The sequence below is a fragment of the Spodoptera frugiperda genome, chromosome 2 (genome assembly GCF_023101765.2).
Source record: "Spodoptera frugiperda isolate SF20-4 chromosome 2, AGI-APGP_CSIRO_Sfru_2.0, whole genome shotgun sequence".
Taxonomy (NCBI): Eukaryota; Metazoa; Arthropoda; class Insecta; order Lepidoptera; family Noctuidae; genus Spodoptera; species Spodoptera frugiperda.
In genome coordinates this window covers 4,265,366-4,283,753 of record NC_064213.1, presented here as the reverse complement: position 1 = coordinate 4,283,753, position 18,388 = coordinate 4,265,366, and the positions used below count along the sequence as shown (strand labels likewise).

The 18,388-nt window shown below is 34.7% G+C and overlaps 1 protein-coding gene across 11 annotated transcripts in view; it reads right to left on the bottom strand.

Annotated features, from left to right (window-relative positions):
* The window catches only part of LOC118269462 (putative polypeptide N-acetylgalactosaminyltransferase 9), a 178,558-nt gene that overhangs the window by 11,242 nt on the left and 148,928 nt on the right, over positions 1 to 18,388 (bottom strand). For 10 of the 11 annotated variants that reach the window (XM_050700341.1, XM_035584585.2, XM_035584581.2 and 7 more), the window contains 2 exons: positions 1,914 to 1,957; positions 99 to 749 (listed from right to left, as the gene is read on the bottom strand). In XM_050700341.1, the coding sequence (XP_050556298.1) occupies positions 99 to 333 (235 nt within the window). In that variant the 5' untranslated portion in view covers positions 334 to 749; positions 1,914 to 1,957. The remainder of the gene's footprint in view (positions 1 to 98; positions 750 to 1,913; positions 1,958 to 18,388) is intronic. The other variant, XM_050700352.1, reaches the window with a different exon arrangement.

Sequence of the window (18,388 nt, the reverse complement as noted above, 5' to 3'; positions counted from 1 at the left end):
GGGTGCAAAATTGTGTGAAGCTATTGACATATCTGGTATTTGATTTAACGCCTACACCAAGCAAGCTCATGCAGGTTCAGTGCATAAATAACACTCACCATCAGATAAATTATTCCCATAGGTCTCACTTTTCTTTTTTGTAGACGTGGGCTTTCCCATCTTCAAGGGCTTCGCCTCCGCTTCGACATATTCGATCGCTGGCGCAACGATCGAATTCCTTGAACCGCCATTAGTAGTCAACAGCGCGACCATAAACCATATCGCTGTTAATATGAGCACAGCCTTCAATATCAAAGTCCGCCTCCGTAAGAAAAACATGCTGTAGTATTTCATTCTTCTCAATACTTATTTCCAAGATATAGACTGTTTAGTTCTCTGTCTATTTGATTCACTCAATACATTTTTCGAAACTTGAATATTTTAGTCTTATCTTCATTTAAATCTATGATGTTTTAAATCAAAAATCTTCTTTATAGAATTTGAGCAATAAAGTTTACACTATCTATAATCACAAAAGGGTGACTAGCATTAAATAATGAGATATGTCTTCGTGTTTAACGATTGTCACAAGATATGCTTCTTCGATATGACAGTTTCAGTGATGAAAATAAACTTCACATGACTTTGGTGAATGTGGCTATAACTTGGCCTGGGTTCGTTTATGTTTGAAAAGTTTCTTTCTCGTTTTTTGTTTCATTTCCAAGCGCTCATTGAGCATGATTTATCGTCCATATTCTTCAGCTCGAGTCCTGGGAACAAAATAGTTGCTTATCAATAACATACCTAACACGCACACTCTATCAAGCTACATAAATAAAATCCACATAATTTTGATTGATGTCCTTCTTTAAGTACAGCCGTATTTATGGCAGGCGATTTTTCTCGCCAAATCCCGCCGCTGGCTACTGAAAAGGTAATTGTGTTGGAAGGCCCCTTTTAGGGGTCCTCCACCTCGGATACTATGATTAGAAAAAAATTGAGCTTTGATTGACGTCTTGTCGTTGTCGAAAAAGCTATTGCTACCAACATTTTATCAGGAGATGGGAGTATTCAAAACATCGAGGTAAAAGCGCCTACTTTATTAATAACGCACTAGTTTACGCGACTTTTTTGCTTATGTAATATTAGATCCATATCATTTCCTAACACAGCCAAATGTAGTTTTAATAACAATGTGTGAAATAGGTAAAAAAGTCACTATAATTTATTAGAAAAGCTACATTACTACGATTCAAATAGCGAAAGTTTCGCAGCCCTACGAAGAAACTAAAGATGTACAATGGAGCCCTTCGCAGTAGTATGAGGAGGGTGGTAGTTTCCGCCACACGACTGATGGATTGTTCTGCTTCGTACATTATCGGGGCTAGCTGCCAGTGCCATTTTTCAAGTGGTCACACCGCAATTTTGTAGGCCAGAATGGCAACACTCGGCGTCGCTTTTACTGTTAAAAATGCATTGAAATAATTCCTTGTCATGGTCGTTCTCAAAAAGATTTTTCGCTTAACTTATGACTTTAATATGTTATAACTTATTCGGAAACAGACATCAATGACGTCTTTTTGTTGACTTGTTTCCAACATAAATATTTTTTCCCACAGGATATGAGAATTATAAAGACATATATAATAAAGAAAAGGTAAATTAATTTAAAGGAAACCCGAACCGAAACACTTTAAAACGCGATCATTTTTATCCCATTATCCTTATTTTAGGAGAAGAATTCCAATAAAAATTTCGATTGGTTTAGTCAAGTCAAGAAATGGAAATGAGTATAAAGTATTGTTCCTTAGGTAATCTGACCTCGATTTGCATATAGCCGCACACACTTAACCCAAATTTTAGCCAACTTTTATCTTTAACTTTTTAATTAAACCAACGAGCTTCGCAACACGGTTATTAACACGTTACCTTACCTTGTTACAGCTAAGTTCTTGCGAATTCGAACCGATGTTGGTATCTGTAACAATTACAAAAACATTTTAGTTCGAGATAGAGTTGTGCCGTTATCGATTTAAAGAGAATGTCGAAATGCGAGTAATAAATTAGATAAAATCTTTACGGTCTCAAATTTAACGTAAATAGCACTAAATGGCGAAATATCCGAACATCTGAGACGTCTGCTGTAATAAATACTAGGGAACTCCACCCGAGGGCTTATAGCAATTTAACTGAATTGGTACAAATTCAAAATGTTCACTGAGATTATTATTTCATCCGTATTGGAAAGGTAAGGAGGTATGAAGAAATATGATGCATTGATAAAATTAAATTTCAAAATGCAACATACACACATTTCAGCTTTAAGTAATTTTATATCAAGTTATACAGTGATAGTATGTTTTGAAATGTGTAAATTATTTTTTAATAAGTTTGTCAAGTAACCAAAACACTATAATATTATGTAATTGGATAATAATAAATAATGGCAATAAATTAAATCTAAGAATACTTGTTGAGAAAGGAATGAAATCCAGTTTTGATTTGTCACCCAAAATAATAAACTTGCAATTACTTGCTAAAAGTCCAATACCAAATGTATACCAAAATACGTATTACATACGTACGACGTATTCATACGCAATGCAGATCAGTAATACGAATCAAGTACCTACAAAAATACGCATCACATTTCAATAAAAAACGCTACTAAAACTTAAGCATGCGTAATAACTATATTCATTGCTCTTTATTTTACTATCTTACACATTAATATTGGTATTTCTGAATAAGAGCCTCGATATATACTTAAAACATATCGAAATAATATTCAAATTAGATAAAATAAATTCACTTTTAATACAAATGAAATACACGTTAAAATATGCCGAGAAGCCAAATGAAATTGTAATAGGATTAGTTCATAGGAATGTAAAATAAAACGATTTCAAATACTGGATTAGATACTTGAAAACTTTCAATTGAAACAAAGTACGTATCAATGAAACTTGTCATTCCATGTGCAAAATGGAATTTGTAAAACACGTCGACAATGTTTCCCTTGGTCGTAGGATTGCATAGAACAATTTTATAATGAAATTGTTGAAGCCGATGTCACAATATTATAATAGTGCTAATGTTTCAACTAAGCATTTAGAATATTTTGTAGTTTGTAAACCAGTTGGTTGCGTTTAGAGCCACAGTGTGAGCGGAAGAAAAACTTTTACAGGCATTTATAAGTTCAAAACAAATTACCGTATGAGTAATCCATAGTTTCCTACTTGCTTTTTTTATTAAAATAATACGTTCAGTAATTTTCATTACTTTATTGTTTTGGGATCATCTTAACTACACTAAGTGAGTACTAAAATTATATTCTAATCATCTTACTAATTTTAGAACCACATAAAATTTAAAAGAAAATCCTTTATTTTTCACTAATTTCTACAGCTTCACCCAAGTCAGCTCATGCCCTGTCTGTATACTAAATTTCTTCAAAATCCGCTCAGTAGTTTCAGCGTGATTGACGGACATACGTCCAAACATTCAAACAAACAAACTTTCACACTTATAATATTAACATAGTATGATTGAAGTAAACTGCATTGAACGAAAAAATGTTTTTCTGATTATATTTTACCAAGACACATTTTACTGGCCTCAAAGGGCGGATGGCGTTGCGTGCGCGCAACCATGACCTAAGCGAACTCCGTCGTCTCCCGCCCGCCGGTCACGACGGGCTGATGTGCAACTACTAATTTACGTCATTACTCCATTCACCATATTATAGTGAATGCAATCATTAAACCTGTGACCGGGTTTGAGTAAATTGAATTTGAAATACACCGTTTTCTTAATTATAGTATTTTGTTAAGTCATTTGTATTTTATAGTATTGTGTATGTTGGATAAGAATGATAAGGTTGAGTAAAAGTTGTGGTTAAACGTACCTAGTACCTATTATATCAGGCAATATAATAAGTAAGTATTATTTATTTCATTTGTACCTTTATTACAGATCTATGGCCCATATAAAACACAATACACAAATAAAATCACAGCATCAAAATTTTATGTCGTGTGTGTTTTGTGTCGTCCATTCACATTTATGAGGAACAAATATTCATATGATCGACAAAACGATTAATAGATTCCCGCAATAAAGATCAGTCTTGATAATAATCCAATTACTTCATCCCGAAAGAGAAGGATATTAAAAAAGGACCTAACGTCACGAGCGGAATCGTTGGATATCTCGACTAAAACGAAGATAAAATGACCTAATTTGGCAATCCCTCTTGAGGATTCATTTTCCTTTTTATCGAAGTCGATGGAACCCACTGAGTGACTGCCGCCATTTTAGTTGAAAGCAATTTTGAAAATTCTGAAATTTGGTTTTCCGAGTGGTTCGAAAATTCGAGGAGGATCGTTGAATGGGGAAAATAATTATGAGCTGTTATCTTAAGTACAGAAGCAGACAATAGAGAGAAAAGATTTTATGATGGTGCTCAAAAGTGATGGGATAGACTTGGGTGTTGTTTACGTAACACACACATTTGTTCTGTCTTTACGAGGTATTAAAACTTTGTTCAGAGCCCTCGTGGCAGAGAAAGAAAATAAAATTATGACAGATAAAACTTAACGAAAAAAGTTTTCGTAATAAACGTGGCAGATATAAATAAGATGCCTTTACAACTCTCATAACAATGTTGATGAAAGTGTCTGTGACACATATTACTGAACATATTTTCGCGTACTTTATTATTAATTTGAAAGTCTAAATGTAAACACTGAAAGGATTTAGGTCGGTATATTTTTCATGCTTTATAAAAAAGAGTCACATTACGTCTCATATTGCCTTAACTTAAAGCGTAAGCAGAACTACTATTCAACTTCAAAATCGAACCTTGAAGCGGTTTACTCACTATCCTAATCAATCTACCAACGACACACCCTTCAGTATGCAAGCAACGATCAGAATAATACTCTAAGGAATACAATGCAATAACACATACATTTCCAAAGCACTTCACATAAGAAAGTCGTCAACATATAAGCACGTACTAGGATTGCATGCGCCACGACGTGGTCGGACCAGCATAGCATCGGGCAGGGGTCACTGACCTACCCTCGCACTAATCCTACCCCCTCCACGTCCTTAAGAGTCCTGCTAATGACATTTGCCAGGTTTTTAAGCTACCCATACAAATTATAGCCTCGCGTTTATATAGGTATTAGTTTTAGGGCCTTTCACAAGTTAGTTAGTTTAAGTGGCACATGTCTTAAAACATTTTGTAATGAAAATACGTCAAAATATTTGTCAGTTAGAATAAAAGGACTAAATCAGGACTGTAAAATAGGTTCTTAATGTTTGCAATTACTATGAATCAGTCCTTTTTTGGGTAAAAATCAACTCTTAACTGACTAAAAATCAACCCGTTCCTACCCCTGCTTTTCGAGCCAAAGTCCCGGTAAACCAGCTAAGTATTACGCAGCTCCAGATGAGCCAGTTCTAAAAATGTATTTTTACAAATAATTACATACAACACGAATTAGAAACATTATCCTTTAAACATCACATGAAAATGCTCCTTGGAAAAACCCTAAAGGTGTCGTGATTAAAAAAACAAAAACATCATACAGGAACTATCAACAATTACATTATAAGAACTTTACAACAAAAAGAAGGCGTGAGACAATTCGTTCCATACAATGTTAGGTATGAAAAATGACCGCAAAGAATTACGAACACAATGAGTTTTGTAATAAATAAGAAGCTGAATATTGCTAATCACAAGTACTAAAAAATCTAAAACTTGTTTACAAACATGGAAAGGAGGAACCTATCCAATGAAAGGTATAGAGATCTCTACCTATCCAATGGTATAAACCGGTATAGAGATAATCGCCGCCGCCCTTAGCAAACACAAAAATGCGCCTAATTATTTTTTATGGTATAAATGACCGGTAGACGGATCACCTGACGGTAAGCTAATCGCCGCCATCAGCCCTTGGACTGTGGTGGTCTGATGGCCCGAAACACCGGAGGGGTCTGGTTCTGTTACAAATGCGTTGCCCCCGACGCCCGGACTTTCTCGCGACGGCTGGGGCGTGAGGAGGTTTGTTCTCTCACGCGGAAGCATGACTTAATATCAAAATACAATCGCCGTCGCCGACTTATTTGAAATTACTACTACTAAGTATTGATGGTTGAATCACGCTTCTGCGCAAAAAAACTATTCACCGTATCTAAAATTCGTAGTATTGTACGTAAGTATTGTATACTATTAAAAATGTAGTGAGGAAAAACCTAGCAACAAAACATTTCAACCAAACAGGATTAAAAGAAACAGAGTATTTTATCAGCTTAACCAACGCTTGGCTACACAGAACATTAACCTACAAGTTTTACACTTCATGCGTCCTTAACAAAGTGGCACTTCTAGGAATAGATAGAGAACCAACTGTAGAAGAAACAAAGTTTTAGCTTTTACCAGAACAAATAGTTCCAGAATGTTCCACTATGTTCTACAATGTTTTCGTTATCTCGACGGGTGTATTAGGTCCCAATTTTACACTTAAATGTACACTTTTCACTGCGCTGTGTAAGTTGCACACTCGATAGTGTCTCGTTGGCTTATTGTGTTTGTCAGTGAAGAACAAAAACTATAGGAATTAAATGGGTTTAATATGCTTTGTTTGCTTTTACACCAAATAAGACAGAACACAGGAATGTGATAGTACTATATTACGGAAGAAATAACATTTTACGTTATATCAATAACTTGCATCAACTAATTCATTTTTGAAAGAATTCCCTCAAGATAACCACAGGATCATTGGACAGACGACCAGATTAAGGTCGCAGGGAGCTGTTGGATGCAGGTCGCTTCCAACCGGCCTATCTGGAAGTCATTGGAGGAGACCTATGTTCAGCAGTGAACGTCTTGTGGCTGATATGATGATGATAATGATGATAAACCACAGTATGAGATATAAACAGTAAAGTTAAGAGAACTAGTATGTCACAGAGTAGGCCTAGTCATCACACTGAATACAACAACAATTGGCACGTACCACGAAATATGAAACACACTTGATGTATAAACTCGTACAAAAAAGTCAAAACAGTACCAACTCGTATGACATAATAATATAAGCATGAATCTATAAAAGTACGTAGGTAATACGGGATTATAGGCACATCAAGAAGGTAACATACTAAGAATACCTACTCAAGACTTATATTCCCAATAAACTATATACATTTTATTAGCGTTTTCAATATTCCCTACACGTGGAGTTTGAACGAAATGCGTACAGTCGTAAGGTAAAATATTCATACTGTTTTATCAATTTCGTGAGAATATTATCACTTGTTTTTATTTCCTGTATAATTAGTTTTGAATAAGAAAATAATGTACTAACGTGTATTGTGAAATGTTAAACTTTCGATTGTATTAATGATAGTTATTTTTGATAAGTTTGGTGTATTAAATAGAGTGATTATTTTATTTCGAAGGTGTGACGTAATTACAAATTGTTATAAATATATTATGACATTATAATGATTTATAGGTAAACAATCTAGGGTGGTTTTTCTTTTACAAAACACTGCTGAAATACAATTTTAGACACAACCAAGTTTAACTATTTAAAAAAAATACATTACAATTATAACGTTCATTCTTAACAAATATAATTCAAACTACGTGAACAAAAATAGCATCAGAATCACCTACATAAAGTGCAAAACTAACTACAATGGAATTAGTCAAACTAATCGTGTGTGAAACCACAAAAAATACACAGTATTATCGGATAATTTCGAGCACGTGTATATTTATGGCGCAATAAACACACACGTTCAATGGGCGGCCATCATTACCAACTTTTCCCACACGGGTGCTGTAAATTTACACCACGAATAAACTTCTCATTGTTTGCCAAAAACCACGCGAATTCGAAAAAGTTCAAACGGTAAACGACTACTTCATTTTTGGTGGGAAATTTTATGAATGAAGCAGATTATTAACACCCACTTTAAGAATAATTATTAATATTATACAATAACGCAACGCAACGTCACGCCTTTTATCCCCGAAGGGGTAGGCAGAGGTGCACATTATATACACCCAATTCTCACCATCTGTGTTATAAGTCCCATCTAATAGGGGGTGAGCCTCAGGCTCAACTTTAATAAAACCGAAAAAAGCCCAGCAATGCTTTGCCCAACCCGGGAATTGAACCCGACATCCCTTGTCTGATAGTCGTACTTGTGACCAGTGCGACCACTCGACCAACGAGGCAGCATTATACAATAAGTATTGATATTATTGATATTAATTTTGACTATGATCAACTATAAATAATTCTAAAACATAACAGTTACGAATAAAGCAAATACTTCATCTCAAGTTTAACCCTCAAATCAAGCTCCCACACCTTTTCCAAGAAATTTGAACTAAATGTTATGTTTCCAGGTAATACGAACTAATGCAAGTAATACAAAGGCAAACTACCTAAGATAGAAATTACGTCAAAGCTTTGAAAATACGAGGTACAACTGGAATCTTACTAATAATGTAAATGCAAAAGTTTGTATGTTTGTTAGTTAATCACGTCAAAATGGCTGAAGAGATCGGGATGAAATTTGCAACAGGGGTAGATTATACTTTAAAATTTCTTATAGGCTTTTTAGAAAGCAAGAGTGACACTCTCTCGCCTCGCCCTGGTGAGAGAAGACATTGGATGATGATGATCCCTCCCCCCTTAAAAAAGCTAGGCCACAAACTTTATTCCACGATATTGCGGGCGAAGCTGCTAGCAGAAGCTAGTTGTGTATATGTGTTACTGTAGATAGATGGTCGATAGTGAAGAACATCACTATTTTCAAGCACGTTCGAAAGTCACGCACTTGGAAACCGCACGTGTTTAATGCATTCGCTATAAAGGCGACTCGGAATCCTGGTCCCGACAACACTTAAATTACTTTTCTCCCGGGCAATTTTATTTGTTCTCCGTCAGGATTTAGATGGGAAAATGTACGCGAAACAAAAACTAATAGAGGTGTGCCTTTGTTATACTTTTTGTTCTAAGTGTTAGGTTGGGTGTAGCTTTTTTTTATTTATTTATGGTGTGATTTTCTGCTATTCGATTTTGCGACTATGTTTAACGTTTAATTGCAATGCATTTCATCTGCTGTAGAATTTCCTTAAATAATAAAATCACATTGTAATTGAATTGCTAAATAAAAATGTAACTTCGATCCTGGGAATAGGTTATACTTTTATTTGTATTTCTAGGCACATAAAATGTTTTATAACTGGAATAAAACCTCTGAACTAAAGCCAGCGATGTAACTATCGAAGATGTACAAGATTAAGTAAAGTAGAAACGACATTGTAGTGTAGGGGTTTGGCTTCGAACCAGAGCGTGAGTTTTACGAACAAGTGGAGCCATTTTATTCACGATAACAAAGAATAATGTTTGAGAAATTTACCAGGGCAGCCATATTCTTCCTTGTTTTAAAATAACATTCATATAAGTATGAAAATTTCGTTACATAGAATAGTTTGAATTGATGCTAGACACTCCTTTTCTCTTGGTTAGGGAACACGACAGCATATTTTGGAACATACAAGACTTATTAACAACCACTACCAAACTTTTGTTTCCATTATTGATATAGAAAAAAGAACATACACCCTAAAGTTATGGCAAAACTGGACTAGTCGAAGTCACTTTGCCTAGTATAGTTTTTGCCAATTATTAGCTAGCCACATATACGAACAACACCGCTAGTTGAACCTAATCAGCATAACCGAAAGTGCAAAGTGACTAGATTAGACACAGACCACCTCATCTTCAAAACTTTATCCCCTACATACCAATCGTAATAATAACCTTAAAAACAAAAACCGTCCACGACATTAAAACAAAAATAGTTCTCATACAACCACAACAGTTTCCAGCTGAACCAGCTCGGAAGCTAGGCACTTTTAATTAAACAAAACAACGGGTAGATAATTTTTCACGACGGCATTAGGTTGATTGTGAATATTTTATTTTACAAGAGTAATGAGTTGTTGTTCTGTGAAGGGGAATGGGGACGTGTGTCCTCGGTATCCCCATGTAACGGTTGTATTCATTAATTGAAACAGTATCCCCGGTTAATATTGCGAACGGGTCTGCCTGTCGCAATGAACGCCCTTGGCATTATTATGCGTTGACGTACAAAAATGGACCGCGTACCAGTTTTGTTCTGTATAAGGATTGGTGTTTGATGTTTAATACTACGATTTTACGTACGAAAATATATAAGTATGGTATACTATGGCCACGCGTATCTCCCATTTTGGTAGTCAATGACAATGTTTTCTTCAATTGCAAACTTTGATCCTTTTCAAGAAGTTGCCTTTTTGGTCGAGGTGATTTGCTCTAGATTTAATAGTTCTAATTGTACCCATTCCATTATGTCTGATTACAATTTCAAACACCTCCACAATAAAACTATGAAACAGATAAAATTATGATTAACTATTACTTTAATGTGAAGGAATAAGAAACTACATAAAATATAGTTCGGAAAATCCATTTCCACTAGTTACTTTACGAGTTACCAATAACAAAAATAGAGGACGTAGTATCTGTAAAATTCAAAATTCGTTACAAAGTTACCGTAAAAGCTATTACGTTATAATCTGAAAAGGTTTTACATATTTAGTTAACTGAATTTAATAAATGAAAGGGACTTTTCCAGAAATAAGCCCTTTGGCGCTGAAACTCGTAATAATTTAGGTATAATTCAATTGTAAAAATAATTTTGATATAATAATGGTAATATACTCAGAAGATAACGTACGTGGGCGTGTAATATTAAGGCATACATTTCTTTTGACTGAATTTAAAGATAAAGTTGTTTTGATTTGTAAAATGTTATTATTTATTTTGTTACACATTTTGGTTATAAGTCGTTTAATTCTTGTTTCAAATTTTGGGAGATATATTATGAAATTTAATAAGAAGAAGACTAAAGGCATGTTAGAATATCGTGTCTTCTCAATATGTTACAAGTTTCAGACCAAACTGAACGGATCCGCCACGACACCGCACCGTGGCGTGTCGAGCTCCTAAATAATGGCTCAGCCGAGACTAAAGCCGTAGAAGACACCTTATACTATGCAGACGTGGGTATGAGATAATACGAATTCTTTTGGATTATAATAACGATAACGATACTAACTTGGATTAAAATAACGATAACGATACTAACTTGGATTAAAATAACGATAACGATACTAACTTGGATTATTGATAATTATAACACTTCGGCAATAATCCCACTTAATATTATAAATGTGAAAGTTTGTTTGTTTGGATGTTTGTCCGTCAATCACTCTGAAACTAGTGGACGGTTTTTGATGAAATTTGTCACACAAACAGGGTATGAGCTGATTTGGGTGATAGGACTTTTTATCCCACGAGAGAGGGGGCAAAGCCCTCAATTAGCCTCTATTACATCATACAATAAGTACCAACTAACACTTCAACACGACTCCTCTTTACATACAATAGTTCCTTCAATTATATTTAACATAAACTTTACATGGGTACTCAAACGGTTTTATAATTAGTAAGCGGAAATGAAAACCTACTGACATTATGAACAGGTTATGCTTCCCTTACTTGTGAACGTTATTTGAAACCCAGGATACTATTTCCATTTAACAGGCTTGTTATTACGAAACTGTAAATATAAAGATCTATAATATCTTATACTGTTATAGGTATTCTTTAAAGACTAGCTACTGCCAGCGACTTCCCGAGGGATAAAAACTATCACCCAAGTCAGCTCTTACCCTGTCTGTATACCAAATGTCATCAAAATCAGTTCAGTAGTTTCGGTGAAGAGATGGTGATTGAAATAAAAACAAAATAAAACTCATTTATAACATTAGTATGATTCTTACTTCTTCATTCTTCATCTTCATCACACTACTTTTACAAGAATCTAACTACGGATTGTAGATGATTTCTACGAATGGCGCGACCTACTCGACTCTGTTGTAAATTCTCAGTTTTTTTCCATAGGAACCCTTTTTGATATCCATAAAAATATAGACCCGAATCATATAAAATTTAAAGCAACAGCTATTAAAAACTACCGAACCTAGAATTATTAATAGTTTCCAGATAACAAACAACTCTACATGAAACAAACAAAATTATTCCTACAAATTGCTTGGAATGCTATTATAAAAAATATCGTGTCGTGTACCTATAGCTCATCGACTATGCGCGCCGTTGTAACCCATTTGCCTCAATTAGCTTCGACACCTAGCGAGCCATTGTAAGCAGATTATGTATTGTACATTTTTTTCTATTCAACAAACTAGGTAGTACTTCTTTTAAATCTTTACTGCTTCGTTACCTCTCCCAGTAATATACATTTTACCATAATGCTCGTTTACACACTTATACCATAAAAAAATTGTATTATTGATTTACTGTTCTGTTGGTCAAATGGTCGTAAGCGCATCTAAAGAATAACACTCGGGTTTTATCTATGTAATAAGGTTTTTGTTTTTGAAATTTTCAGTAATAGATAGCATAGAGTAGAACAGAGCCGGACCAACGGTATTGGGAATAGACTCAACATCTATATTTTAACATGAGACTTATAAATGGAAAATGTGGCTGATATATTTTATTAATTCACCTACACCAACCGTTGTAAAGAATAAAAAGCATGATGTTGTGTACAATTCCGAATAAACGTATGTAAATAAAGTTGATTGCACACCCCAACCTTTGTATGGACATCAGTTAACAATGTACAAAATTCTTTGTCGCAAATGACGCTGCGGTTCGACGGTTTAATGTGACCACAACTTAACCGCAACGAATTGCCACGAGCCCAGGGTTGGCAGAAGCTTAATTGAGCTGTATTGCACCAGCGATACAGGGCTGCCTCTAAATAGCGCAGTTAAACGTTTAACAGGGACACTTTATACCGGGTTTTTCGTTGCTAATAGCGTTCTAGTATAAAAGTTTCAAATAAAATTCAGTGTTCTGGTAAATTGGATGTGTTTATAAGTATTTTTTTACTCGAATCTTTTTAAATTCTAGTTTGCTGAACATCAGATAATGTTAACTTCATCGAGTATTTGTAAAATCTATCGGCGCACATTTATTTTATTCGTAAGTTCCAAGTTGTTAGGTTATCACAAGATAGGTACCAAGTCCCAATTACACCATTCAGCTTGGATGATTGCAAAAGAAAAATATATACTCAGTAACGCGTACACCGAAGCGACGATATTCCACACAAATCTCGCCCTTAAATCTCATGGCTACATTTACCAGTATAAGCGAATACAGCATAAGCGTTCTCCCGAAAATTCTTCCTTCAAAATATCGAATAAACCTCTTTATTTACGATCAACGTTATGAGAATCTCACACTGACAGTCACACCAGAATTGTTATTAAAAAGTACGTAATATATTCTATTCATGGAAACGGTCACATGTCACTTGGGTAAAATAGAATGTGGCGAATAAGCCGCGTGAACAAAATTTACAGTGGTGACCGCAAAAATTTATATCCCGCATTGAATATTTTACACTGCAGTGAAGAGGCAGGGGCCCCTCAAATTAAACAGCCCTAGGTGATGATAGAGAAGACGATATTCATTTTACTCGATTACAGCGCAACCAAGACATATTTTTGGTACAATTTTGGTTAAACGGATTTCAGAAGATTGCTTCGTTTGATGACGTTTAATAAAGATAAGCGAAGTTGCGATGAGAAATAAATGCATTTAATTAAAATTCTGATCGGTATTGTGTCGTAAATCTTACGAGTGGAATATTATTTGCATAAATCTTTGCACAAAACTTTTACTTTTATTAATGCAACGTGCATTTAAGTCAAATTCAAGTTCATCGATTCGATAACACTAGACATTATTACTGCCTCTATCATTGTTATTTCATCCTCATTCACCTTGGAGCTGGAATAAAAACAAAAAACATTTGCTCTATCTGATTTGATCAGCACATCTCCAACAAAATCACGGAACTAAATCTGATTCCTACAATACAAAATACAACATAAGCGGAGCAGAGCACATTCATTTCAATCAAAGTAATACCTGCATAAACATTATAATGATCAGTATTCCATTAAGCACTTCCTGCTACTATTGAAATGGTTAGAAGCATGCAGTCATCAGAAAGATCGTGATGCGGAGCGGTCGTGAGACACGCACCCGGTGCTCAGAAGCCAAGGTCACGGCTCAACCCGAGGCCAACGCCACTACCACGCGCATCAATTTAAATAAATATAAATTGCTTAGCATGAGATTAAGTGATCTCACTTTGATCTAGTACTGAGTGATATCATTGTGACGTCATTAATGGAAAGTTTATTTGCATCTGTTTTGTTAAGCAGCAACAAAGAATTATTCAATAGATAATAATTATTCAATAGAGAGGAAAGCCAGAAAAATGGCGATATTTTTCTGGCTTTCCTTGCAGTAAACAATTAGTTATAATTTTTATTTTGGACAATGTTTATGTTGCACGTAAAGCAAGCGCCAGGAAAAATATTGTTAAGTATTTTGTTTATATTTATAAGTGCGATGTTTTCCAATTCAACTACCATGATTTGTATTTGTATTGACTCGCCAAATCATAAAGTAAATCGTTTGTTTCAATATGAAAGGTGAAAGGGGTTTGAGTAACTTTGTATGGACTTGTGGCGTCATTTTTTTTTTCAGCGGCCACCAATAATTTTCATGTTACTTTGTTCTGCTGTGTTCATTACACATATATGTTCAATTATTTTTATCCTAAGTTATATCCAAGCTGAGATATTTGAGTTTGAAGAATTTAAAAATGTAGGACATAAATACTTCAATTACCGTCCTGTGTAAAAAAATCTTAGTTATGTTATTAGAAGATTGATATTAGTTATTGGCTTTACTGTTTCTCGACCTCTCGCCTGTCAATGTGACGTTAGTATTGGGCCTTTTTTTTTTTTTTGAGCGTGGAAAATCATCCAGTAACTTTTCTCGCCTTCTTGGGCAAGGCAAGAAGGAGTGTCAGACTCTACTCTTACTGACTAAAAACCACCCCGTTCCTACTCGTACTCCGGAGCGCGACACACCATCGGCCCATAAATAAAAGATATTGGGGGTCCGTTCGATTCATCTACGTCACTGTATTTGAATTATTTTATTTAGTATTCCTAAAAAAATATGGCAGACACCTAAAAGAGTGCAATAACATTTAAAAACTTCTTCGATTTCAATTACCAATATAAAACCAAATATCTCAGTTCCGATATGGTTTAGAGAAATATGGCCATAATAGCTTTTGATCGCTGTATTCTGTTCTTTCATAATATTTAAGTTTCGTTACTGGCCGCTCAACTTCAAAACGACGCCAACTTTACCCAAACCCCTTTAAATTACACGTTACAATTAAGCTTTCTCATGCCAAGTTAAACTTGATGAGAGTCACTAATTATAAAACATGGTGAATACCTAAAATACTAATGGAACTAACGTAATTGCGATAATTACACGTTTTTCTAACCTATGTTCACCACCGTGAAGGTTACTCAAAGGCAAATTACTTAAAATTCGATTAGATGAGTCATAAACGTAATTACGAGATTAAAATACCGCACGACTTGTGTTAATAAAAATTAAGTACAAAAACGTCTTGTAAAATTGCTACTAATATTTATATTTTAAAGGTACTTCATTTATCAGAACAAGCAGGTCCCTAAATAAAGTAATAGGAAAATAAACAATGTTGTCTAAAAACTAATACATATACCGAAACGTGATAATCAAAAATGATACAAGTACAAAAGCTGAAAACCACAAAATTTCCTACAAATGCTTAGGTTTTCATATGAGTTAAGGAAAGGTAGTTTCGCTAAAATCTGTATCATACGCTAACAATAACTAAAGTAACCCCAAATAGCACTTCCGTGTCCTAAAGCATCTAAGAGCAGAGATGGAACAAAAGGAAATCTCAGACTGAGCTTTAAATAACTGTACCCAGAAGGCAGATTACATCACATTATAAAACTTTGTTCAAAGCATTTTAAAATAAAAATAGTTTAATGCAAGGCAGTCTTGACAAGATAGTCGTCCCTATTGTATTCATAAAACTGAGCGACTTTATGATGGTGTATTTTTAAGACCTGTCATCGCAAATGTACTCTAATTTTCTTCTGAGAGAGAGACGATGAAGTAGCTAATATTCAAAATTAATTCGGGAAACAAACCGAAACAACCGATGTTCCAACAAAAAGCCAAAATGAGGAAACAAACGATGCCCATCAAGCCGCAACAAATAACCCAACAATGATTTACGGACTCAATCCTTGGAGGAATACCTAAAACTTTGCTGCTCAGCACATAATAACAATGATATATAACTAGATACAATGACGTTTGTATCAAGTTAAATGTCCATAGTTACGTAGCCACTAGCAAGAATGTTACCCCAGGGATCTATATTGGGACCAACATGACATTTTCACTGTTGATTTTTTGTTTAAAAACAAGCAATAAATATCGTTTGCCCGTATCCATTGACGGTTTTATGCCCATTGCGGATGTGATTAAACGTTCCGTTGTCAAATTTGCCTTTGGTAAATATAAATTGCACATTAGTATACAGATCACATTTTCACCCAATCGCGTCATTTTGTTTAGGGAAGCTAAGTGGACTGATTTATGATACTAGGAAGATTCCTTATTACGCATCGCATAATATCCGAATATTTTTTATATTTGTATGGTATTTTAATTGGAAAACCTGTATGTTGAATATAGATTAGATTAGAATGCGGCACTATCTTTGCATTCCAACATAACTAACATTTACGTAATTATATTTTTTCCTTCAAAATTGTTATTATTTTATCGCAACATTTTTATCGGTTCCTGTCCGGAAATAAAGACTGATTGCGCCATCGCGTACATTTTGGAACGAATGTTCATTGCTCACAAATGGCAATTACATACTGAATTTGTTGTGAACAAAATATTCATCAGTGCAGGCGGGGTCCGGTGTTCCAAAAGCTGTACGTGGTTAGCTCACACGGCAGTGTACAGGGCAATCAGTTCAGTAGAGCAAAGCTGGCCACAAACGGTCTCAGCAAACCGTTGCAGTAACTACTGTCGGTTGCTATCGTTCGCAACGCGATTAGCAGTTAAACGCGTCTGCAGTAGCGGTGCTTTGTATACAACTTTTATGATGCTAGTCTATTATGATCTTCTATTTCTATACAGCTTTTTAGCTCTTAAAGCTCTATGATGTCTGGTCATGTAGCACATTAAGAATCATCAGAATCGTTGAATGGCCTTGAGGCAATTTTATAGATTGCTTTGGTCTTATGTGTTATTATACCGTTCGACGACAAAGTAACTAAACTGGATAAGAGTTTTTACATACAACATTTTTAAATGTTCCTTCTCGGTGCAAAACCCCTAAAATATTCAAAAGAAAAATCCTAAACAATGTATTTAATTTTATATTAATATTTGAATATTAGATCAATTGATCCCAAATGAGATTGCCGAGCCCAAAGTCTTGTGTACAATCCTCATTATAATTATCGAATTCATTGCGGATAAAATAGAATAGATAGAAAATTGTTCACGGAGCTAAGAATATCTTTCATAATTTGCCTACAAACTCTCGATATAATAATGATAAGTTGGCAAAAAAAGTATAAGAATATTATCCAAACGAGCCTTGGGGAAAAATACTTAATACAATGTTGTATCAATTTTAATACAAACATTATTCGAACAAACGATGATGGATGACGCGTGTTGGACGTACATACATCAGCTTATCAAAGTCACAATCACGAAACAAAATTCCAATGTAATAAAACAGTCAGTGCGGTAGTAATGGAATAAGCACTGGCATCCTGCAAGGGTCAGTGACCTTGTCTTGTATCAGACACGTGATTCAGTACTTTATCTTTACGATTGGTGCCAATGTGGACTCGATAGTCTTCGAGTACCATTGACGTCAAGAGCATGTCATCAACAGCACTTGCAATAGACGCAGCAGGAAGCATTTGATTTGTTGACATAACATCATGCATTTGTATTTTGTAAAATATTGGTGACGTTGGTTATGAGAATCTGGATAAGATAAATTGAGTCTGCCCCTTAGAAACAATTAAGTGAGAAAATAAAGTCATAATCAAACCATCCCGAATTTTTATGACCCCAGTAAAATTAGAAAGACTATTCTGTGTTTACAAGATGTGTCATTTCAATGATTAAATATAGTTAGATCTCTCTTGAAATTTCATTTCTATAACATAGGTTGGTTATTTTCTCTTTGTACATAAGTTCTATTGTTAGAATTTTTATGACAATGTTAATTTGTACATCATTGTGAAGAA